Source organism: Piliocolobus tephrosceles, chromosome 21 (genome assembly GCF_002776525.5).
Source record: "Piliocolobus tephrosceles isolate RC106 chromosome 21, ASM277652v3, whole genome shotgun sequence".
Classification (NCBI taxonomy): domain Eukaryota; kingdom Metazoa; phylum Chordata; class Mammalia; order Primates; family Cercopithecidae; genus Piliocolobus; species Piliocolobus tephrosceles.
The window spans coordinates 24,048,823-24,073,178 of record NC_045454.1 but is presented as its reverse complement, the minus strand read 5'-3'; the positions used below and the strand labels follow the sequence as shown (position 1 = coordinate 24,073,178).

General features: G+C 49.9%; 2 protein-coding genes across 3 annotated transcripts in view; both read left to right on the top strand.

The window, feature by feature from the left end:
- Positions 1-5,920, top strand: part of GPATCH1 (G-patch domain containing 1) — a 55,308-nt gene extending 49,388 nt beyond the window's left edge. The window contains exons 18-20 of the mRNA XM_023229086.1: positions 937-1,034; positions 2,421-2,566; positions 5,638-5,920. Of these exons, the coding sequence (XP_023084854.1) occupies positions 937-1,034; positions 2,421-2,566; positions 5,638-5,668 (275 nt within the window). The 3' untranslated portion in view covers positions 5,669-5,920. The remainder of the gene's footprint in view (positions 1-936; positions 1,035-2,420; positions 2,567-5,637) is intronic.
- Positions 5,921-7,615: 1,695 nt separating this feature from the next.
- WDR88 (WD repeat domain 88) overlaps positions 7,616-24,356 on the top strand; it is a 44,183-nt gene continuing 27,442 nt past the window's right edge. Inside the window, exons 1-4 of one of the 2 annotated variants that reach the window (XM_023229109.2) lie at positions 7,616-7,948; positions 13,077-13,187; positions 20,274-20,362; positions 23,528-23,591. In XM_023229109.2, coding sequence (XP_023084877.1) covers positions 7,673-7,948; positions 13,077-13,187; positions 20,274-20,362; positions 23,528-23,591 — 540 coding nt within the window. In that variant the 5' untranslated portion in view covers positions 7,616-7,672. The remainder of the gene's footprint in view (positions 7,949-13,076; positions 13,188-20,273; positions 20,363-23,527; positions 23,592-24,356) is intronic. The other variant, XR_002735118.2, reaches the window with a different exon arrangement.

Below are 24,356 nucleotides of genomic sequence, written 5' to 3'. Positions count from 1 at the left end.
AGCCCATTATGTTGTTTTGATGGTAGTTTTTTCAGTGTTTCCACTTATAAGACAAATTCTTACAAAATATGTTTTTGTAGAGAGAGGACGATGTAAGAAGAGCTAACATTTAGGTGCCAGATTCTGAACTTTGGGAATCGTGGACATGGCCCTGTCTAGTCTAATCTGTATCCCTAAAAGGATCAGGATTCTTTTTTTTTTTTGAGACGGAGTCGCGCTCTATCGCCCAGGCTGGAGTGCGGTGGCCGGATCTCAGCTCACTGCAAGCTCCGCCTCCCGGGTTCACGCCATTCTCCTGCCTCAGCCTCCTGAGTAGCTGGGACTACAGGCGCCCGCCACCTTGCCCGGCTAGTTTTTTATATTTTTTAGTAGAGACGGGGTTTCACGGTGTTAGCCAGGATGGTCTCGATCTCCTGACCTTGTGATCCGCCCATCTCGGCCTCCCAAAGTGCTGGGATTACAGGCTTGAGCCACCGCGCCTGGCAGGATCAGGATTCTTATTGTCCCCATTTTATAGTTGGGGAAACTGGGCCTGGGAGAGGTTAGGCGATGTGTTGAAGATCAGTGCTGGCAGCAGAGCTGAGTTCCAATTCTGGTCTGTTTCTGAGCTTATCTGACGATGTTGAATTACAAAAGGCTTGTGGGCTTTCTGGTCTGACTTCATCTGCATCTGGCAGCTGGGGTCACAGCAGGATACTGATCGGATCACACAGGTCTTTGTTGAGGTCTCTGGCAGCTTTCTAAATACAGCTCTGCAAGGTGGTGTGCTAATCTGTTTCTCAGTGAGGCAGAAGCTAATCCGAGGTCAGGAGTTCTTCCTCAGTGTTAAACATTCCGTCTACACTAGATGCCTGATTCAGCAATTTAGGAGCTTAGTTTTGGATGTCTTTGTTTTCACCCTATATAGGTCCTGTCTTTATTACCTTTGTGTTTCAGATGCTCGTCAGACACTTGAGGTTCCTCAAAAAGAGAAACATAAAAAGAACAAAGACAAGCACAAGGCCAAGAAAGAGCACAGGCGGAAGAAAGAGAAGGTGAGAGACTTGTGTGTACCCCAGGATCAGTGTGGGGTGGGACCCGTTGGTCAGCCCCCAGGAGTGTCATATACTGCAGTTGAAGAGCGGATCTGGTGGCCAAGTCACAGTTCTCTCTGAGACTTAACAGAAATGTCGACATTCGATGCAAACCCTTGATTTTTCAGAAACATTTTCTTTTGCACGTAAACCGCATCATCCCCCCTTTTTTTTTGAGACAGAGGCTCACTCTGTTGCCCAGGGTAGAGTGCAGTGACTCAGTCTCAGCTCACTGCAACCTCCATCTCCTGGGTTCAAGCAATTCTCCTGCTTCAGCCTCCCAAGTAGCTGGGATCACAGGTGTGTGCCACTCGGCTAATTTTTTGTATTTTTAATAGAGACAGGGTTTCACCATGTTGGCCAAGCTGGTTTTGACCTGCTGACCTCAAGTGATCTACCTCCCAAAGTGCTGGGATTACAGGCGTGAGGCACCATGCCCAGCCCTTAAAAAAACTTTTTTGTGAACATTAAAAAGCAGAAGAAAAGGGCATTTAAGGATCTTAGAGCAATCGATATTAAATAATAAAACAATTTCTTATTTATTCAATATTAAGTGAAGGTATTATTTTCAGCATTTCTCAGCTACTTTGTCTTTATTACAGTTTGAGATTTTAGTCCATCACTTGTCATTTGAAGTAGAAGAATTCGAATGGAAGGCAGGCATGTGCTTCCACTGTTGACGTCTCTTATTTCATCATCCATGTCTTCTTTTGGGTTACAGCACAGACTTTTAATTAGGTTAATGTTCTTGTTGGGTACCCAAAGTAGTCTGGACTAGCAGCTGAAGAAATTAGAAACAGTTTCCTTACTGGCCACCAGAAGGAAGCACTGCCATGTATGGAGGATGACGAGCATTCCCTTCCTAGTGAAAGGAAGAAAATGTGCGTCAGCCAAATCTGTGTGTCCTTACTAGTGTATCTGCTGTTTGGTAACCTTCTGCCAGTTTCTTCCTTGTGGTTTTCCTGGGTGCCCATCATCTTGACATGAAGTTTCCCAGGGGCCTGACACAATAAACAAGTCGAGTTCACCGGAGGTGGCACAGGTCACCACGCATAAGATGTGTGGTGTCACGTCTTATGACATCAAGTGTTACGATGGGTCCTGTCTGCGCCTCCTTGGTTCTGCTGTGTTTGTTGCTGGAGGTGCAGCTGGGTCAGGGTGTACAGTTGAGAGGGGCACAGCCGTCTGCCCTGTACTGTCTTCTTAGGCTCTCACTTACTCTAAATGAGGTTTAAACTTTTTTTTAAATGACTCCATCACTGCAGCCTTGTTAACCTTTCATTGTATTGAATGAAGGAGGAAAAAATACCTTTGTTTCCCCCTGCCACTATTTATTTTTTTTTACAGAAGAAGAAACACAGGAAGCACAAACACAAAGGCAAGCAAAAGAATAAAAAACCAGAAAAAAGTAGTAGCTCCGAGAGTTCCGACAGCAGTGACAGCCAGAGTGACGAGGAAACAGCAGACGTGTCGCCCCAGGAGCTGCTGAGACGGTGGGCAGTGGGAGATGGAGGGTTTTTAAGAAACCTTTAGAGGCTTACTGAGTGCTTGGTGTGTTTGCTTAGAGGCAAATATCAGAAATGAGAAATTGGTAGGCCTGGTGGAGTGGCTCACGCCTATAATCCCAGCACTTTGGGAGGCTGAGGCAGAAGGATCGCTTGAGCCCAGGAGTTTGAGACCAGCCTGGGCAACGAAGTGAGACCCCATCGCTACAAAAAACACAAAAACAGAAACAAATTAGCTGGGCGTGGTGGTGCACAACTGTGCCTCCAGCTATTTGGGAAGCTGAGGTGGGAGGATCCCTTGAGCCGGGGAGTTGGAGGTTGCATTGAGCCATAGTCGTACCACTGCACTCCAGCCTGGGTGATAGAGCAAGACCCTCTCCTTAAAACAAAAAAATAATGTGTGTATTAACTAGGCTTTTTAAAAAGTTTGACTATCTAATTATATAAGTGATAAGTGAATATATTATCATTATGAAAATTCAGACCTTACAGCCAGTGCTTAAAGGAGCCCTGACCAGTTCTCCAGACCTCTACTTTCTCCACAGTAACTTCTGCCATCAGTTCCATATGTAACCTTTAAGACCTTTTTTGTGCAACCACACACACACACACACACATACTCACATACATGGATGCACATACATATTGTTTGTTTGTTTTTTTAGACAGAGTCTCGTTCTGTCACCCAGGCTGGAGTGCAGTGGTGCGATCTTGTCTCACTGCAACCCCTGCCTTCCGGGTTCAAGCAATTCTCCTACCTCAGCCTCCTGAGTAAGTGGGATTACGAGCACCTGCCGCCATACCCAGCTAATTTTTTTTTTTTTTTTTTAAGTAGAGACAGGGTTTCATCATGTTGGCCAGCCTGGTCTCAAACTCCTGACCTCAGGTGATCCACCCACCTTGGCCTTCCAAAGTGCTAAGATTACAGGTGTGAACCACCATCCTGGCCTATATACAGATTTTTGTGCACATTTTAAATATAAGTAATATAATTGTATATAGCATATAGTCATAGGGTATGAATTTTATTTTATTACAGGCTCACGCCTGTTATCCCAGCACTTTGGGAGGCCAAGGCAGGCAGATCATGAGGTCAGGAGATGGAGACCATCTTGGCTGACACGGTGAAACCCCGTCTCTACTAAAAATACAAAAAAATTAGCTGGGTGTGGTGGCAGGTGCCTGTAGTCCCAGCTCATGGGGAAACTGAGGCAGGAGAATGATGTGAACCCGGGAGGTGGACCTTGCAGTGAGCCAAGATCGCGCCACTGCACTCCAGCCTGGGTGACAGAGCAAGATTCCGTCTCAAAAAAACAAAAACAAACAAAATTAGCCAGGTGTAGTGGCGGGCGCCTGTAGTCCCAGCTACTCAGGAGGTTGAGGTAGGAGAATGGCGTGAACCCAGGGGGCAGAGTTTGCAGTGAGCCAAGATCGTGCCACTGCACTCCAGCCTGAGTGACAGAGTGAGATTCCGTCTCAAAAAAAAAAAAAAAAAAAGAAGTCTTTTTTGTAGAGATGAAATCTCCTATGTTGCCCAGACTAGTCTCAAACTCCTGGCCTCAAGTGATCCTCTTGCCTCAGCCTCAGGCGTGAGCCACTGCGCCAGACTACTCTTGCCAATTTTATCTTTATTTGGAAGAAGGGTGTTGTGTGAACTCTTTGAGCATCTGGCTTCTGAGATTCCTTCAGATGATCGTAGGCTGCAGGGAGGGGCTTGTAGTCATTGCTGTGGAAGAGTCCTTCTTGTGAACACACCACAGTGTATTTATCTCTTCTGCTGTGTGGATACTGGGTTTTCTACTTTGAGGCTGTGGAGCAGGGATCTGCAGCCAGTGTGACCCAGCTCTGTTTCAAATAGAACTGCCACGAACATTCCTATATGTATGAAATTCAGATTTAGGCCAGGTGTGGTGGCTCACGTCTGTAATCCCAGCACTCTGGGAGGCCAAGGCGGGCAGATCATGAGGTCAGGAGATTGAGACCATCCTGGTTAACATGGTAAAACCCCAAACCTGTCTCTACTAAAAAAACTAGCCAGGTGTGGCAGCACGCGCCTGTAGTCCCAGCTACTCAGGAGGTTGAGGCAGGAGAATTGCTTGAACCTGGGAGGTGGAGGCTGCAGTGAACCGAGATCGCGCCACCATACTCCAGCCTGGGTGACAGAGACTCCGTCTGGAAAAAAAAAAAAAAAATCATATTTAAGATTGACAACTTGGGGGCTGGGCATGGTGGCTCATGCCTATAATCCCAGCACCTTGGGAGGCCAAGATGGGAGGATCGCTTGAGCCCAGGAGTTTGAGACCAGCTCGGGCAACATAGGGAGACCCTGTCTCTATAAAAAAATTAAAAAAAAAAAAAAAGACAACATGGATGCTTTGGGCCCTGGAGTGAATGTATTTTAGTTCCTTCCCAAGGGTTATGCAACAGATGTGGTAGGTGAGTGAAACTTAAATTAAAAATTGCTTGTATTCTCAAGGCTAAATAAGACTAGGGAAAAAAGTTGCTTTTATAAATGGTCTTAATATGAGGTGTGGGTAAGTGAGTCTGTCTGTGTTTTCAGGGTAATAGAAGAAGCATTTTAAGAACACAGATTGGCCAGGTGCGGTGGCTCATGCCTGTAATCCCAGCACTTTGGGAGGTTGAGGAGGGCAGATCACGAGGTCAGGAGTTCGAGATAAGCCTGGCCAACATGGTGAAACCCCGTCTGTACTAAAAATACAAAAATTAGCTGGGCGTGGTGGCATGCGCCTGTAATCCCAGCTACTCTGGAGGCGGAGGCAGGAGACTCACTTAAACCCGGGAGGCAGAGGTTGCAGCGAGCTGAGATTGTACCACTGCACTCCAACCTTGGCAACAAGAGTAAAACTCCATCTCGGGGAAAAAAAAAAAAAACCACAGATTAGGCAGTACTTCATTGTGGGTTATTGTGAGTGCATTTTATCGGTGCAGACATGCTGCTGTGATTTGGGGAGGCCTGGCATTCTCAGCCTTCACAGAGCTGTTTGGTTTTTCGCTTGTAGCTAACTTTCCATTTCTTTCTTTTCTGTTTTCTTTTCCAGGCTGAAAAGTCTTCCGCTAAGAAGACAGTAATTGAATGTTGCACTGGCTCGTCCTAGAATCATTTCTCCTCCATGATGGAAGCCCAGTGATTGTGTGGTTAACGCATTGTACAGAGTGTATTTATATGTAAATTCCTGCTGTAAAATAATTTTTAAAACCTTGACGTTTCAAAGACTGCCTTGAAAGGTCGCAGAAATTGATTTCTATTTTTAATTTCAGTGAGTATCAGGGGAAAAAAATCCAGACTGAACAGTTTAATTAAAGTGGAATTTTTCTATTTTCTTCTTGATTTTTAAAAAATTTCCTGGGATGTTAAAAAAGAAGTTAAAAGTGAAGGCTTCTCTCTGGTTTTGTGATGAAGACAGTCTGGACTCACTGAAGGACAAGTGTGTGAGAGGGCGGTTGCGGCCCCTCCTGCCATTTCTTGGGAGTGAAGCTCTTTCCTCTTTGGGTGACCGGGTTGCTGCTGGTGCCCGGGAAGCCCCATGGGAGGGCAGAGCCAGGGCCTGGCAGGGGGCCGCATCCTCTCAGGGTAGATGTCACTAAAGTGTCTGAGACAGGCAGGGAAACCAGGTGGGAGAATGTACACCCACAGCCTGGGTTGCATGGCTGCAGCTCCCTGCTCTGAGGCCATTTCATGTGCACCAAGGAGACCTTTTCCAAAAATAAAGTGCAGACCAGGTGTGGTGGCTCATGCCTGTAATCCCAGAGCTTTGGGAGGCCGAGGCAGGAGGATTACTTGAGCCCAGGAATTCCAGACCAGCCTGGGCCACATAGAGACCCTTGTCTCCACAAAAAATAAAGTACTGAGCATTTGTGTTTTACATTATGAAAGTAGCATCGTAGATCACAACAAATTTAAAAGCAAAAAGAAGGAAGAGGCCGGGTGTGGTAGCCCATGCTTGTAATCCCAGTGCTTTGGGAGGCCGAGGCCAGCGAATCACTTGACACCAGGAGTTCAAAAACAGCCTGGCCAGCATGGTGAAACCTTGTCTGTACTGAAAATACAAAAAAAAAAAGGCCGGGCGCCGTGGCTCACGCCTGTGATCCCAGCTGTGTGGGAGGCTGAGGCACAAGAATTCCTTGAACCCTGGAGGTGGAGGTTGCAGTGAGCCGAAATTGCACCACTGCACTCCAGCCTGGGTGACACAGAGACTCTTATCTACACACACACACACACAAAATCACTTTTAGTTTTATCATCCAAAGATGACACCCTTCAATATTTTGAATCACTCCACCCTGTCCTTTTCTAGCTATGGAGCTATGGGGCTGTTATCTGACTGGTGGTAGCATTTTATTCCCTGTTACTGTTGTTGGGGTTGTGACAGATACTTCCCTCATGCTATTATAAACGTTGCAAACCCGCCCCTAATAACTATCTTATTTCGTGCAGGGGCTACCCCATAACTTATTGACCTTTTCTGTTTTGACCTGAAGTGGGTTGGCCAGGAGCTGTACCCAGGCAGAGGACATGAAGAAATTGCCCTGTGACAGGGAGCCAGGGAAACCACGGGGGAGGGCTCGAGGCTGGGGTACTGGTTTTGCTAGCCAGGCCTGATTCCCAGAATGCAAAGCCCTTTTTCTTATTTTTTGCAACCTCCACCTCCTGGGTTCAAGCCATTCTCCTGCCTCAGCCTTCCATGTAGCTGGAACTACAGGCGCACGCACCCATGCCCGGCTAATTTTTGTATTTATTTTATTTTATTTTTTTTAGTAGAGACGGGTTTCACTAAATGCTGCCAGGCTGGTCTCAAACTCCTGACCTCAGGTGATCCGCCCGCCTCGGCCTCCCAAAGTGCTGGGATTACAGGCATGAGCCACCGCGCCCAGCTGCAAAGCCCATTTTTCTATGGGTAACCTGTGCTGCGTGGGGTGGCACCATTTTTCACCCAGCGGGTGAGGAGGCAGCGAAGTTGCGGGCCCAGCATAGCGCGCGCCTCCTAAGTGCTTGGTGCGGACGCGGGCGCGGGCGCGCGGCGCCACCGTTCCCATCCAGGCTTGCGGGCGGCCACCGGCGGGCAGGGCTTCGAGATGGCCTCGCCACCGCGGTACTCCCCGACAACCCCGGACAGGGAATGCAAGTTGCCGCCACCCTCAGCCCCTGCCGGCGAGTATCGTCCCGGCAAGCTGTCCTGGGGAACCCTGGCGAGGGCCTTAGGCTGCTTCAGGCTGTCGATCCCGCACACGCGCCTGCTGGCCACCCTCGACCCCCTGGCCTTGGACAGGGAACCACCGCCGCAGCTGTCGCCTGAGAAGCAGCAGGTGCCGGAGAAATTGATTTGGGGCGACCAGGAGCCTCTCTCCAAGGTCAGAGCCGCCACAGGGGGCAGTGGCCTGTTCTCCACACGTGAGGAAGGCGCTCGGGCTGTCGGGGGACCCATGGAAAACCCACCTGACTTCACCAGGGCCCCCAGAGAGTCCCCTAGGCCCATTCCCCTATCTGTGGTACATCAGTGGGAAAAGGTCAGATAGCCGGGCAGGGCCTGCTGGAGATGCTGGCGGGGGCTCCCCGCACTGCCACCTGCTGGGGAACCAGGACTCTTGGCTGGGAAGAGGCTCTGCGCCTCCATGTGCACCCTGACCCCACCTAGACCTTACCATCCACAGTGATGCTCCTAACTGCAGCCCAAGGGTGGGTGGCTCAGCTCTCCCCCTCCAGGAGATAGAGATAGCATCAGAAGAAACGGGAAACTCAGAATAATAATTAATAATAACAACAATGAATTGGGCCAGGTAAGGTGACTCACAACTGTAATCCTAGCCCTTTGGGAGGATCACTTAAGCCCAGGAGTTTGAGACCAGCCTGGGCAACATAGTGAGAGGTCATCTCTACAAAAAAAAAACTTAGCCCAGTGTGATGGGGCGCACTTGTGTTCCCAGCCGCTTGAAAGGCTGAGGCAGGAGGATCCCTTGAACCCAGGAGTTTAAGGCTGCAGTGAGCTATGATTGCACCACTGCACTCCAGCCTGGGCAACAGAGTGAGACTCTGTCTCCAGAATAAATATATATATATGCTGAATATATATATATGTGTGTGTGTGTGTGTGTGTGTGTGTGTGTGTATAGAGAGAGAGAGAGAGAAACTGGCTGGGTGTGGTGGCTCATGCCTGTAATCCCAGCACTTTGGGAAGCCGAGATGAGCAGATCACTTGAGGTCAGGGGTTTGAGACCAGCCTGGCCAACACGGTGAAACCCTTTCTCTACTAAAAATGCAAAAATTGGCTGGGTGTGGTGGTGTGTGCCTGTAATCCCAGCTACTGAGGAGGCTGCAGTGGGAGGATCACTTGAACCCGGAAGGCAGAGGTTGCAGTGAGCCAAGATCATCTCACTCCGTCTCAAAAACAAAACAAAACAAAAACCCAATAAAGAACAGTAAGTTCTCAGTAAGTAGCGTTTCATGCTTGGCCTTGATTTAATGCACTCACATGCAGATGTCAGAGTGTGTTTTTAATAATTTCCTCGAAACCTCTGCCTGGCTTCCCAGCATGTTTAAGATGAAGTCTGGTGATCTGCCTGTGGCCTTCCAGGCCATTTCAAATCTGGCACCTTTCCATGTTCTCCTCCCGGGTTCCCCTGTCTTGCTGACCTACAAGCAGGTTTGGCCTCAGGGTTCTTGGCGGGTCCCTGCCTCCACGGGTGCTCTTGGGGAGGCCCTCCCTGACTGTCCGTCTAAAGTAGCCGGGGCCACTGTCTCCTCCATGCCTCTTGCCATGGCCTGACATCTCCGTTTCGTCCTCAAGGTGTCATCTGGCTGCCAGCAACTGACACCTCAAAGTTGGAGACTTTGCTCCTAGGTGGCTGCTGAGCTGCAGCATCAGGTCCAGGCCCCATGGGGGAGGAGGCTCTCTAGGTTTATTTGTGGAATATGTGAATGAATGCTACACAGAGAAGAACCGTTTTGTTTTAGCCCAGATTCTCTGTCCTCTGCATGAGCTTTGTCAGCGCCTCTGAAATGTACTTATGTGTTGTGGACTTCTCTCTGCAACCCCTGGGACTCCTTTACCTAGTGGATCCCAAGGGACTGTGTGCAGAAAAAAACCTGAAAGGAGGGCCCCAGAAAAGCCTGTGGTGGGGATAGTGGAATGGTTTCTCCCTCTTGCTGACGTTTTCCCATGATGGAGTTCTAGGGGTGTGTGTGTGTGTGTGTGTTTTCCTATTTTTTAAATTAAATTATATATTTTTAAAATTATTATTCAATTTTAATTTTGATTTTCTTTTTTTTTTTCTTTGTAGAGAGGGAGGTCTCCCTATGTTACCCAGGCTGGTCTTAAACTCCTGGCTTCAAGCAATCCTCCTCCTCGGCCTCCCAAAGCGCTGGAATTGCATGCGTGAGCCACTGCACCCAGCAAATTTAATTTCAATTGTTAATGATAGTTCGGTTTTCCTAATGAGAGAGATAACCCAAACCCTGCAGGAGCGGCGGGGGCTGGGGTCGCCAGGGGCGGGGGTGGTGCGGGAGGGCTGCGCAGGTCACGTCCCGTCCCAGGGACTGGGGCCACTCCTGGGGTAGGGAGCCGTTCCTGCACGCGCGGCCCGGGACCGCCCGGGGTTAGCGAACTCTACCGGAGAAAACCCCAGTCCCAGCTCTGCGCGCTCCCTGGCAACGGAGCCCGTGTTCCTGCGCCCTGGAGGCCCGAGCCCACGTTCCAGTGTCCCCGTGTCCCCGAGTCCCCTAGAAGCGGGGTATCCTCTCATCCCCTGCATCCCCACCTGCGCTTCCCGAACACCCCGCACATCATCTGCAACCCGAAGGCCACCGCCGCCCTGAACCGTCGCATCCCCTCACCCCTGCCCTCCTGCCGACTCAGCCCAGCACCCTGACACTGCCTTCCAGGCCACACCCCTCGTCTTGCCTCCAACATTTCCCCCACCCCTACACTTCCACAACTCAACCTGGGACGTGTCGCCATGGGCGGGCAGGGGGGAACACTTCAGGCTTCCGCGCTCTGTCCTCTTTTTTTTCTTCCAGTTTTACTGAGATATAATTCACATACCACATAATTTAACCATAGAAGCTGTAGTGGTTTCTAGGGTATTCACAGAGTACTGTACTCCCCAGTTCCCCAATACCCATCCTGCCCAGACCAGGCAATTCTACTTTCTGTCCATAGATTTGTCTATTCTAGACCTTTTATAGTGATAGAATCAAGCCATATGTGGTCTCTTGTGACTGGCTTCGTTTCCTTAGCATAACGTCCTCAAGGTTCATCCATGTTGTAGCCTGTAGCAGTGCTTCCTTCCCTTTTCATTACCAAGTAATATTCTGTTGCATGGCCATGACACTTTTTTTTTTGAGACAGAGTCTTGCTCTGTTGCCCAGACTGGAGTGCAGTGGTGAGATCTCAGCTCTCGTGATCTGCCTCCCAGGTTCAAGCTATTCTCCTGCCTCAGTCCCCCAGTAGCTGGGATTACAGGCACATGCCACCATGCCCGGCTAATTTTTGTACGTTTAGTAGAGACGGGGTTTCACCACATTGGCCAGGCTGGTCTCAAACACCTGACCTCAGGTGATCCACCTACCTCGGCCTCCCAAAGTGCTGGGATTACAGGCGTGAGCCACTGTGCCCGGCCAAACTGCCAATTTTTCAAAGTAACTGCACTACTTTACGTTCCTACCAGCAATGTAGGAGGGTTTCAACTATTCACATCCTTGCCAACACTTGTTATGGGACTTTGATGATAGCCATCCTAACAAATATGACACGGTATCACACTCTGGTTTTCTTTCCTTCCTTTCTGTTTTTTCTTTTTTCTTTCTTTTTTTTTTTTTGTTTTTTTAGACGGAGTCTTGCTCTGTCACCCAGGCTGGAGTGCACTGGCATGATCTCAGCCCACTGCAGCCTCTGCCTCCCAGGTTCAAGTGATTCTCCTGCCTCAGCCTCCCAAGTAGCTGAGATTAGACGTGCCCACCACCACACTCGGCTAATTTTTTTTTTTTTTTGAGATGGAGTTTTGCTCTTGTTGCCCAGGCTGGAGTGCAGTGGCACGACCTCGGCTCACCGCAACCTCCACCTCCTGGGTTCAAGCGATTCTCCTGCTTCAGCCTCCCGAGTAGCTGGGATTACCGGCATGTGCCACCATGCCCGGCTAATTTTGTATTTCTAGTAGAGACGGGGTTTCTCCATGTTGATGAGGCTGGTCTCAAACTCCCGACCTCAGGTGATCCACCTACCTCTGCCTCCCAAAGTGCTGGGATTACAGGCATGAGCCACCGCGCCCGGCCACACTGTGGTTTTCATTTGCACTTTCCTGATGTGGTGAGTGATGTTGAGAATCTTTTCATGTGCTATCAACTATTTGCATATATATATATATTTTGTTTTTGTTTTTGTTTTTTTTTTTTTGTTTTGTTTTTCTTTTTGAGACAGGTCTCACTCTATCGCCCAGGCTGGAGTGCAGTGACATGATCATAGCTCATTGTAACCTCTGCCTCCCGGGTTCAAGCAATTCTCATGCCTCAGCCTCCTGAGTAGTTGGGATTACAGGAGCACACCATGACAGCGGGCTACTTTTTTTTTTTTAGTAGAGATAGAGTTTCGCCATGTTGGCCAGGCTGGTCTTGAACTCCTGGCCTCAAGTGATCCATCTGCCTCAGCCTCCCAAAGTGCTGAGATTATAGTTGTGAGCCACCGCACCCAGCCCTTGCATATCTTCTTTGCAGATATATCTGTTCAAATCCTTTGCCCATTTAAAATTTTAATTTTAATTATTTAAAGGTAGGGTCTTGCTCTGTCACCTAGGCTGGAGTGCAGTGCTGCAATCATAGCTCACTGTAACCTTAACCTTCTGGGCTCAAGTAGTCCTCCTGCCTCAGCCTCCTGAATGGCTGGGACTACAAGTGTGTGCCACCATGCCTGGCTCATTTTCTTTTTTTCTTTTTTCCAGTTTTGTACAGACAGTCTCACTGTGTTGCCCAGACTAGTCTTGAACTCCCAGGCTCAAGCAGTCCTCCTGCCCCAGCCTCCCAGAGTGCTGGGATTACAGGGATGAGCCACTATGCCCATGCAGAATTTTTTTTTTTTTTCAGATGGAGTCTCACTCTGTCAACCAGGCTGGAGTGCAGTGGTGCAATCTTGGCTCAACACTGCAACCTCCGCCTCCTGTGTTCAAGCGATTCTCCTGCCTCAGCCTCCCAAGTAGCTGGGATTACAGGCACCCACTACCACGCCTGGCTAATTTTTGTATTTTTAGTAGAGATGGGGTTTCGCCATGTTGGCCAGGCTTGTCTCAAACTCCTGACCTCAGGTGATCTGCCCGCCTTGGCCTCCCAAAGTGCTGGGATTACAGACGTGAGCCACCCCACTTTGGCTAGAATTTTTTAAATTCATTTTTTTCCAGGTGGTTTATTGCAAGTGTTTAGAAATAAAGTTAACTGTTGTACATTGATCTTGTGTCCTGCAACATGTTTAACTCCTCTGGTCTCTCCTTTTTTCAGATCCCATTTAAAATTCTGAGTGGGCATGAGCACGCTGTGAGCACCTGTCACTTCTGCGTGGATGACACAAAGCTCCTCAGCGGCTCCCATGACTGCACTGTGAAGCTGTGGGTAGGTGGCCCATTGGTAGGTGCTCCTGGAGCAAAAACCTTTCCTAAGTTTAGGCACCTCCTGTGTCGAGTTCCCCAGCACTAAACTCACAGGCATTTGTGGGTCCTGGTTTGCAGGTCTTCTGAGCAAAGTGCCAGAAGGAGGGGAAGGTGAGAGCCCAGCCTGGATGAAGTTAGGGTGTCTGCTGCCAGCTTGTGGACCTGGAAACAGTGGGAATGGGATGGAGACCTCTGGACTGAGAGCGTCACTTTTGTTTTTTTGAGACAGGGTTTTGATCTTGTTGCCCAGGCTGGAGTGCATTGGTGTGATCTCGACTCACTGCAACCTCCGCCTACTGGGTTCAAGCCATTCTCCTGCCTCAGCCTCCCAAGTAGCTGGGATTACAGGCATGTGCCACCACACCCAGCTAATCTTTTTTTTTTTTTTAGGAGAGATGGGGTTTCACCATGTTGGGCAGGCTGGTCTTGAACTCCTGACCTCAGGTGATCTACCCACCACAGCCTCCCAAAGTGCTGGGATTACAGGCGTGAGCCATGGCGCCTGGCCTTTTTTTCTTTTTTTTGAGACCGAGTTTCGTTCTTGTCGCCCAGGCTGGAGTGTCATGGCATGATCTCAGTTCACTGCAACCTCCGCCTCCCGGGTTCAAGTGATTGTTCTGCCTCAGCCTCCTGAGTAGCTAGGACTACAAATGTGTGCCACTACTCCTAGTTAATTTTATATTTTTAGTAGAGACAGAGTTTAACCATGTTAGCCAGGCTGGTCTTGAAATCCTGACTTTGGATGATCCACCTACCTCGGCCTCCCAAAGTGCAGGGATGACAGGTGTGAGCCACCATGCCTGGCCCCCACAACTTTTTTTCTTTTTCTTTTTCTTTTCTTTTGTTTTTGAGACAGAGTCTTGCTCTGTCGCCCAGGCTGGAGTATAGTGGTGCGGTCTCGGTTCACTACAATTTTTGCCTCCGGGTTCAAGTGATTCTCCTGCCTCAGCCTCCCTAGTAGCTAGGAATACAGAGGCATGCCACCATGCCCAGCTAATTTTTTTTTTTTTTCTAGTAGAGACAGGGTTTCACTATATTGGCCAAGATGGTCTCAAACTCCTGGCCTTAAGTGATCCGCCTGCTTCGGCCTCCCAAATTGTTGGGATCACAGGTGTGAGTCACGGCGCCCGGCCACCCCACACACCTGTCAGAGACCGGAAGTCCTGGCTGTGTTTGGGGCCTAGGATGTCACCTCTCTGAGTCTCCTTCTCCTCTGGAAAACTGAGTTCCATCCACAGAGACTGGATGGCCAGGTCTGTGTGGTCACAGAGGACAGAAAGGTGTCCAGGCCTGGGACCTGTTCATGAGGGGTGGTTGGAAGAGGTAGGCCTGGGTTCAGATCAGCACCCCAAGGTGCGGCAGCAGGGGCACCGGGGATGGGGCTGTGATGTTCACATGAGGTTGGCAGAGTTGGCTCCTGGAGCCCTTCTGAGGACTGCAGGGCATGGGCAGCAGGCCCGGGCAGTGCCGGTCGCTCAGGAGGGCTGGGGAGGAGCAGGGCTGGGGGAAGGCAGTGGCCATGGGGCCAGGCCACAGAAGGCTGTGTGGCTGGCTGGGGCTCACGGGAGAGGACAGTCAGTTCTGAGTCTTGCAGCATCTGGCTTCAGGGACTGGAGTGGAGGGAGTTGAGGCTGGTTCCTGGGTTCTGGTTTGGGTAACGGGGAAGAGGATAGCCCCTCACCCTACAGACCACCTCAAAGGAGTGTTTTCCGTGGTATTTCCTGCTAGGGGGACAGACACTCACACGGAGATCTGAAATAAAGACGTCAGTTGAGTGGTTCTTAGGGCGGTTCAGGCAAAAGGATTTAAGGGTTTGGAACAGAGGATTTTTTTGAGACATTATCAGTCAATCCCCACTGTTGTCTTTTTATTTTTTTTAATAAATTTAAGACCATTGGCCTATATCGTCATACTTGTTCTTTTGTGAAATGGAAATGGGAGAAAATATGCATGCACATGCACACACACACACACACACAGCCACGGGGTACAATCTGTGCCAAGGCCATGCCAACTGGGCAGGAGGGTTTGTGGTGGACCCCACGTTTAGGACTTAACAGCTGTGTGACCCTGGGGGGTTGCACAACCTCCTGGGCCTCTTTGGGTCTGCCCGTGCTGCACAGGACCAGTTGTGTGAAGGGGCTGCCCCGGGGCTCAACTCACCTCCACTCCTGCCCTCTGTAGCTGTCCTTATGGACACCTGGCCCACAGAGCCCAGAGCCCCAAGATCTTGTCAGAAAAACTACTGATTTCTCTGGGACCCTCACCCCCACACCCCGCAGGATGACACTAGAGGAATTTTTTGTTAGTTTGTTTTAGAGACAGAGTCTTTCTCTGTCACCCAGGCTGGAGTGCAGTGGTGCAATTATGGTTCACTGCAGCCTCAACCTCCTGGACTCGAGCAATCCTCCCATCTCCAAACCCCGAGTAGCTGGGACTGCAGGAGTGCACCACCACACCTAGCTAATGTTTTATATTTTATATTGTAGAGATGAGGGTCTTGCTACATTGCCCAGGCTAGTCTCAAACTCTTGCCCTCAAGCAATCCTCCTGCCTCAGCCTCCCAAAGTCCTGGAATTTCAGGCATGGGCCACCAAGATCCCAGTTTCATAGATGTATGCGGACTTGTGTGGACAAGAAAAAAAAGACATAGGCTAGCTGGGCGCGGTGGCTCACGCCTGTAATCCCAGCCCTTTGGGAGGCCGAGATGAGCGAATTACCTGAGGTCAGGAGTTCAAGACCAGCCTGACCAATATGGTGAAACCCCGTCTCTACTAAAAATAGCCAGGTGTGGTGGCGGGCGCCTGTAGTCCCAGCTACTCTGGAGGCTGAGACAGGAGAATTGCTTGAACCTGGGAGGCAGAGGTTGCAGTGACCCAAGATTACACCACTGCACTCCAGCCTGGGAGACAGAGAGAGACCCCATCTCAAAAAAAAAAAAAAAAAAAAAGACAAGCATGCCAACATAGTCACAGCTGTTAACTCTGGGGTCATGGAAGGACGAATGTTTTTCTTTCTTGTGTTTTCATGTGTTTCCTGTAATAAAATCATATTACCTTTGTAATAATATGAGAAAAACTACCAAACTTGCATTTCTTTTTTTCTTTTTTTGAGACAGGGTATTGCTCTATCACCCAGGCTGGAGTGCAGTGGCAAGAACACGGCTCACTGCACCTTTTACCTCCTTTGCTAAAGGCATCCTCCCATCTCAGCCTCCCAAGTCGCTGGGACCACAGGCACACACCACCATGCCTGGCTAATTTTTTTGTTTTCGGTAGAGACAGGGTCTCACTACATTGCCCAGGCTGGTCTCAAACTTCTTGGTTCAAGCGACCCTCCTGCCTCAGCTTCCAAAAGTGCTGGGATTACAGGTGTGGGAGCACGTTTTTTTTTTTTGTTGTTGTTGTTTTTTTTTTTTTTTTTTTTTTTTTTGACGTAGGATCTCAGTCTGTTGCCCAGGCTGAAGTGCAGTGGTGCAATTATGGCTCACTGCAGCCTCGACCTCCTGGGCTCAAGTGATCCTCCCACCTCAGCCTCCTGAGTATCTGGGACCACAGGCACGGGCTGCCATGCCTGGCTAATATTATCATTTTTTATATAGAGGAGATCTCCCTCTGTTGCCTGGGCTGGTCTTGAGCTCCTGGCCTCAAGCCATCCTTCCTCCTTGGCCTCCTAAAACACTGGGATACAGCATGAGCTACCATAACCCAGCCCCAAACTTATTTTTAAATGACCAGAAAAAAGGTGGCAATATATTAGAGGGAGATGGGACATAGGATTAAGAATATTTTCCCCAGCTTCTCTGTACATTTATGGACTTTCCAAGTTATTCACAGTAATCTCCAATTAGGGAAAAAGGGTTTTTTTTTTTTTTGTTTTTGTTTTTGTTTGAGACAGCGTTTTGCTCTTGTGGCCCAGGCTGGAGTGCAATGGCATGGTCTTGGCTTACTGCAACCTCCGCCTCCTGAGTTCAAGCAATTCTCCTGCCTCAGCCTCCCAAGTAGCTGGGATTACAGGCACCCACCACCACGCCCGGCTAATTTTTGTGTTTTTAGTAGAGATGGGGTTTCACCATGTTGGCCAGGCTTGTCTCAAACTCCTGACCTCAGGTGATCTGCCCGCCTTAGCCTCCCAAAGCTCTGGGATTACAGGCTTGAGCCACGGCACCTAGAGGAAAAGGGGCTTTTAAAAGATTTAAAAGGTATTTGGATTTGAGGTGTTGCTGGGGGCAGGGACTGGAAACGGGGTCAGTGGATGAGGCAGAGAGGCGAGGCCAGCGGAGATTTTGGCCAAGATACTGTGACAAGAGGAGGTGACTGTGTAGGGTTATGGGTTCACCCCCTACGGAGGGACATGGAGCACATGGTGGGAGCCCCAACTGAGGGTCTCAAGGAGCCAGCAGGAGGGGACGAAGATGGGAGGAGAGAGCCAGGGGAGGAGACAGGTCCCTGGAGTGGCAGCCAATGGGACCAGCAAAGGTAGGGGCTCAGAGGAGAGGTGGCGATTTATGGGACAATGGGCGAAGGTGCTAGGAGGGCAGAGGGAGGGAGCACAGGGATGGGGGCTGCCTGGAGAAGGTGGTGGAGGGAGGAGGGCTGGGAGTGGTCCGTGGTGTGGGTGGGGAACACTTGGATGTGCTTCCTGGGATGTGGAGAAGGACGGCTTATGGGAAGGAGGGCATACGAGGTGGCAGAGGTGGCAGTGCCTGCATTGTGGATGCGGCAGGGAACGGGCAGGGAACGAGAACAAGGAGGCTGCTGTGGGGACCGAGGGTCTCTCCAAGATTAGGGTCTCTAATCTTGGGACAACAACCAAGGTGAAAACAAGCATCCTTCCCTTCATGGAGAAAAGAGCCAACACAGACAGCAGCCCCAGGGGGCCCTTTTGCCAACTCAAAAGGGGAAAGAAGGGCCGGGCATAGTGGCTCATGCCTGTAATCCCAGCACTTTGGGAGGCCCAGCCGGGTGGATCACAAGATCAGTAGTTCAAGACCAGCATGGCCGACATGGTGAAACCCCTTCTCTACTAAAAATACAAAAAAAAAAAAAAAAAAGAAAGAAAGAAAAAGGCAGGGTGGTGGTGGGAGGGGGAATAATGTGGGGGAATTGGAAGATACAAGGTGGGCCGTACAGGTGGTAAGTTACCATCCCATCCCCTGGGCAATGACAAGGGGAGAGGCTCCCTTGCCCCTGGGCCTCTCAGTCAGCCCAGAGGATTAAGAAAGGTTTTAAGGCTCCCAGAAAGCTGAGTGCAATGGCCCACGTCTGTAATCCCAGTGCTCTGGGAGGCTGAGGCAAGAGGGTTGCTTGAGGCCAAGAGTTTGAGACCAGCCTGGGCAATGTAGCAAGACCCTCATCTCTACAAAATAAAAAATAAAAAATTAGCCAGGCATGGTGGTGCACTTCTATAGTCCCAGCTACTTGGGAAGTTGAGATGGAGGATTGCTTGAGCCCAGGAGGTGGTGCCTGCAGTGAGCCATAATTGCAACTCTGCACTGAAGCCTGGGTAACAGAGTGAGATCCAGTGTCAAAAACAAAACAAAACAACAAAACAAAACAAAACAAAAATGCTGATCACAGTGACTCATGCCTGTAATCGCAGCACTTTTGGAGGTTGAGGCAAGAGGATTGCTTGAGCCAAGGAGTTTGAGACCAGCCTGGGCAATATAGTGAGACCTTGTTTCTACCAAAAACAAAAAATTAGCCAGGCGCGGTGGCGTGTGCCTGTGGTCCTAGCGACTTGGGAGGCTGAGATGGCTTTGGCCCAGGAGGCCAAGGGGTGCAGTGAGCCGTGTTCTTGCCACTGCACTCCAGCCTGGGTGATAAGAGCAAGACCCTGTCTCAAAAAAAAAAAAAAAAAGTTTGGTAGTTTTTCTCATATTATTACAAAGGTAATATGATTTTATTACAGGAAACACATGAAAACACAAGAAAGAAAAAACTCATCTTTCCATTGACCCCAGAGTTAACGGCTGTGAAAATGTTGGCATAGGTATTTTTTTCCTGTCCACGCACGTCTGCGTACATTTATGAAATTGGGACTGTACCAAAATACTGAATACGTACCCACCATAAACTTAGACGCCAAATATTGTCACATCTCCTTCATTTTCCAACTATTTATTAGACCCCCTTTCCCTCATTCATTTGAAGTCTAACCAGTATTTGCCCTTTAAATTGTCTGGGTCCACAGGGGCGGGGTCCTGCTTCCAAATGCCCAGTGTGGAGGGAGTGGGCCAATCTGTGCACAGTCGCTGTTCCTGCTCTTGGTCACGTGGTGTCACTGTCGAGTCTAAAGCTGCACAGCCCCACGGACCCTGATCCATTCTGGCGCTGCCCTGAGCTGGCCCCGGCCCGCCCAGAGTGCGTGCATGGGCCTCTATCCCACACCCCAAGACGATCATTTTCTTTTCTTTTCTTTTTTTGAGACGGAGTCTCACTCTGTCGCCCAGGACGGAATGAAGTGGCACGATCTTAGCTCACTGAAACCTCCGTCTTCTGGGTTCAAGCGATTCTCCTGCCTCAGCCTCACCAGTAACTGGGACTACAGGCGCCCGCCACCACACCCAGCTAATTTTTGTATTTTCAGTAGAGACGGGGTTTCACCATGTTGGCCAGGCTGGTGTCGAACTCCTGATCTCAAGTGATCCACTCACCTCGGCCTCCCAAAGTGCTGGGATTACAGGCGTGAGCCACCGTGCCCGGCCCGGAAGACATTGCTAGATTCTGCAAAGCCTTTTTGGCCGGTAGGAAAGGAAAACACCATCCGTTTGCAGCTCTGCCCCCAGCATGGCCAGTTTCCACCTGGTGTCTGTGGAATTGCGGGGTAATTTCCCATGGATGCCAAGAATGGCAAGGGTGTCCTTCCCGCTCAGGGGACATGTTCCAAAGTCCTTTCCTCTTTCGGAGCTGAGTGAGAGTCCCAGGACCGTGGAGTTCTCAGATTTTGCTACCAGAGATAAGCTAAGGGCTAATGTTGACCTCGATTTATGACTTCAGCAAACACGGCAGTGACCACTCTCTTCTCCTCTTTCTCCCATTGATTTGAGGATGCGGCGGATGGTTCTGTGGTTCGCGATTTTGAGCACAGGCCCAAGGCTCCTGTTGTAGAGTGCAGCATCACAGCCGACAGCAGCAGGTGACCTTTGCCTCGTCTTACACTGGGAAGAGGGAGGGCGAGCAGGCAGGCCATAGATAGGCGTGCCTGTGACATTTTTGTTTAAAGTAATAGACATGGCGTCTTACCATGTGGCCTAAGCTGGTCTCAAACCTGTGGCCTCAAGCGATTCTCCTCCTGCATTGGCCTCCCAAAGTGTTGGCATTACAGGTATGAGCCACCACACCTGGCCTTTTTAAATTTTAACTTTTTATTTAGACAGGATTCTGCTATGTTGCCCAGGCTGGAGTGCAGTGATGCAAACATGGTTCACTGCAGGAATGGACTCCTGGGCTCAGTGATCCTCTTGCCTCAGCCTCCTGAGTAGCTGGGATTACAAGTGTGCACCACCACACCTGGCTAATTTTGGTATTTTTGTAGAGATGGGTTTTGCCATGTTGGCCAGGCTGGTCTCAAAGTCCTAGGCTCAAACAATCCTGCCTTGGCGTCTCAAAGTGCTGGGATTACAAGCGTGAGCCACTGTGCTTGGCCTGTTTTGGTTTTGAGATAGGGTCTTGTTTTGTCACCCAGGCTGTAGTATGGTGGTGCAATCACAGCTCACTGCAGCCTCCAACTCTGGGGTTCAAACAATCCTCCTGTCTTGGCCTCCCAAATACAGTGATTATAGGCATAAGCCACCACCCTTACTAGGAATTTGTTTTAAAATGGATTTACTTTAACCCTGAACAGCAGCTATAAAATAGTTACCAGAAAACTGGTATGAAAATGTAAGTTTCATGGGAATTTATCTTTTTTTTTTTTTTTTTTTGAGATGGAGTCCTGCTCTGTTGCCCAGGCTAGAGTACAGTGGTGTGATCTTGGCTCACTGCAACCTCCAACTCGCGGGTTCGAGTGATTCTCCTGCCTCAGCTTCCTGAGTACCTGGGACTACAGGTGCACACCACCACACCTGGCTAATTTTTGTATTTTTAGTAGAGAGGGGTTTCACCATATTGGCCAGGCTGTTCTTGAACTCTTGACCTCAGGTGATCCACCCACCTCGGCCTCCCAAAGTGCTGGGATTACAGGCGTGAGTCACCATGCCCACATGGGAATTTATCTCATGCAAAGGTCCATCTCTTTTTGAGATGGAGTCTCGCTCTGCCGCCCAGGCTGGAGTGCTGTGGCCGGATCTCTGCTCACTGCAAGCTCCGCCTCCCAGGTTCACGCCATTCTCCTGCCTCAGCCTCCCGAGTAGCTGGGACTACAGGCGCCGCCACCTTGCCCGGCTAGTGTTTTTGTATTTTTTAGTAGAGACGGGGTTTCACCGTATTAGCCAGGATGGTCTCGATCTCCTGACCTCGTGATCCGCCCGTCTCGGCCTCCCAAAGTGCTGGGATTACAGGCTTGAGCCACCGCGCCCGGCCGGGAATTTATCTTATATAGAGGACAAACTTTGCCACAGCAACATGCCATGTAAGAAGACAAGGATACATTTATGTTTTTTTGTACAAGAAAACATTTCAGAACAAAATAAGTCGTCTCTTAAACTATATTCCTGTGAAAAGACAGACATGTGAGCAGAGAGGAAAGTGATTGATCCTTGTGGGTGCAGAGACCCCTTTAGAAGAGGAAAACAGCTGGGAGGCTGAGGCAGGCGGATCACCTGAGGTCGGGAGTTCAAGGCTAGCCTGACCAATATGGAGAAACTCCGTCTCTACTAAAAATACAAAATTAGCCAGGCATGGTGGCGCATGCCTGTAATCCCAGCTACTCAGCAGGCTGAGGCAGGAGAATCGCTTGAACCTGGGAGGTGGAGTTTGTGGTGAGCCGAGGTCATGCCGTTGCACAAACGACAAGCGAAACTCCGTCTTAAAAAAAAAAAAGAAGAAGAAGAAGAGGAAAACAGAAGAAATGATACTTTGAAAGCCCTTGATATAAAGGAGCATGTGTGGGTGGCTGAAGAGTATGGGGGATGATGGTGCTGTGGTTCCTTGTGTGTTAGGTTATATTTCCTTTCCTTTTCCTTCCTTCCTTCCTTCCTTCCTTCCTTCCTTCCTTCCTTCCTTCCTTCCTTCCTTCTTTCCTTCCTTCTTTCCTTTTTTTTTTGATGGAGCCTCTCCTGCCCACACTGGACTGCAGTGGTGTGATCTCGGCTCACTGTAACCTCCGCCTCCTGGTTCAAGATATTTTCATGCCTCAGCCTCCCGAGTAGCTGGGATTACAGGTGTGCACCACCACGCCCAGCTAATTTTTGTATTTTTAGTAGAGGTGGGGTTTCACCATGTTGGCCAGGCTGGTCTTGAACTCCTGACCTCAGGTGTTCTGCCTGCCTCAGCCTCCCAAAATGTTGGGATTACAGGCATGAGCCACCTTGCTTGGCTGGTTCTCTCTAGTTTCAGTGAAAACCGAATGGTCCCTACGGTGGGTGATGGAGCCATCTTTTAAAGATGATTGTATTATTTATAATCTTGGTCCTAAATTAGAAAAATGAAAAAAGTCTTCATAGAAGTCACAGGCAGGCCAGGCATGGTGGCTCATTCTTATAATTCCAGTGCTTTGGGAAGCTGAGGTGGGAGGATCGCTTGAGGCCAGGAGAGACCAGCCTGGGCAACATAGTGAGACTCTGTCTCTCAAAAAAAAAAAAAAAAAAGCCAGGCATGATGGTGAGTGCTCACAGTCCCAGCTACTCAGGAGGCTGAGGTAGGAGGATCACTTGAGCCCAGAAGTTCAAGGTGGCAGTGAGCTAGGATTGCCCCACTGGACTGCAGCCTGGATGACAGAGTGACATTCTGTCTCAAAAAGGAAAGGAAAGGAGGGGAGGGGAGGATGGAAAGGACCACAGACCTAACTGTCTCTGTCGTTAAGAATCAATGTTTGGCCAGGCGCGGTGGCTCACGCCTATAATACTAGCACTTTGGGAGGCCAAGGCAGGTGGATCACTTGAGGTCAGGAGTGTGAGACCAGCCTGGCCAACATGGCAAAACCCTGTTTCTACTAAAAACACAAAAATTAGCTGGGCATGGTGGTGGGCGCCTGTAATCTCAGCTACTCAGGAGGCTGAGGCAGGAGGGTCGTTTGAACCTGGGAGGCGGAGGTTGCAGTGAGCCAGGATTGCACCACTGCACTGCACTCCAGCCTGGGCAACAGAAGGAGACCCTGTCTCAAAAAAAAAAAAAGAAACAATGTTCATCATCTTATTTCCAGAGTCATCGCCGCATCCTACGATAAGACTGTGAGGGCCTGGGACCTGGAGACAGGCAAGCTGCTGGTATGTATGCCTGCCCAGTGGGCGCGTTGCAGCTTGACCAAGCCTCAGGCAGCTTTGGGTTGGACCCTGGGTAGGGGGAGGTGACAGAACTCCATTCTTCTAGGAAGGAAGCATGTTCCTGGGGATGGAAGGTACAGATGTGAACTGCACCCCACAACAGCCATTGCTTGCAAAAAGTCTGGAGGGTTAGAGGGTGGGCACTGGGGGAGGAAGACTCCTGGAGGAGGCAGATGGAACCAAGGCTTCTGCTTGAAAGATGGGACGCGTTTGGATACACAGAAAGAAGCCAGAATGGGGGGTGGGGTGTGGGGGCTGGTATTCCGGGCTCCCCGGTAAGATGTTTGGATTTGATTAGGGAGGAAGTGGGGCTGAGGCCATGGGACAAAGGCCATGTGCCCCCAAGAACCAGGGTTCTGGCCCTTACCAGTCTGTTCTCTTTATATCTTGGAGGGGCCACTCTCCATCCATCTCACAGGCCCAAGACTCCCACTTGGCCCTGCACCCGCCCCAGGTAGCCTCAGCCCTGCTCAGGGGCCTCCTCAGGGTCTCCTGCCCCACCCTCTCAGCTCCTGCAGGCCTTTCCTCTCCCTTCCTCCTTCCTTTCCTTAAAAAAACAACCTTTCAGCCGGGCTTGGTGGCTCAAGCCTGTAATCCCAGTACTTTGGGAGGCCGAGACGGGCGGATCACGAGGTCAGGTGATCGAGACCATCCTGGCTAACACGGTGAAACCCCATCTCTACTAAAAAATACAAAAAAAAACTAGCC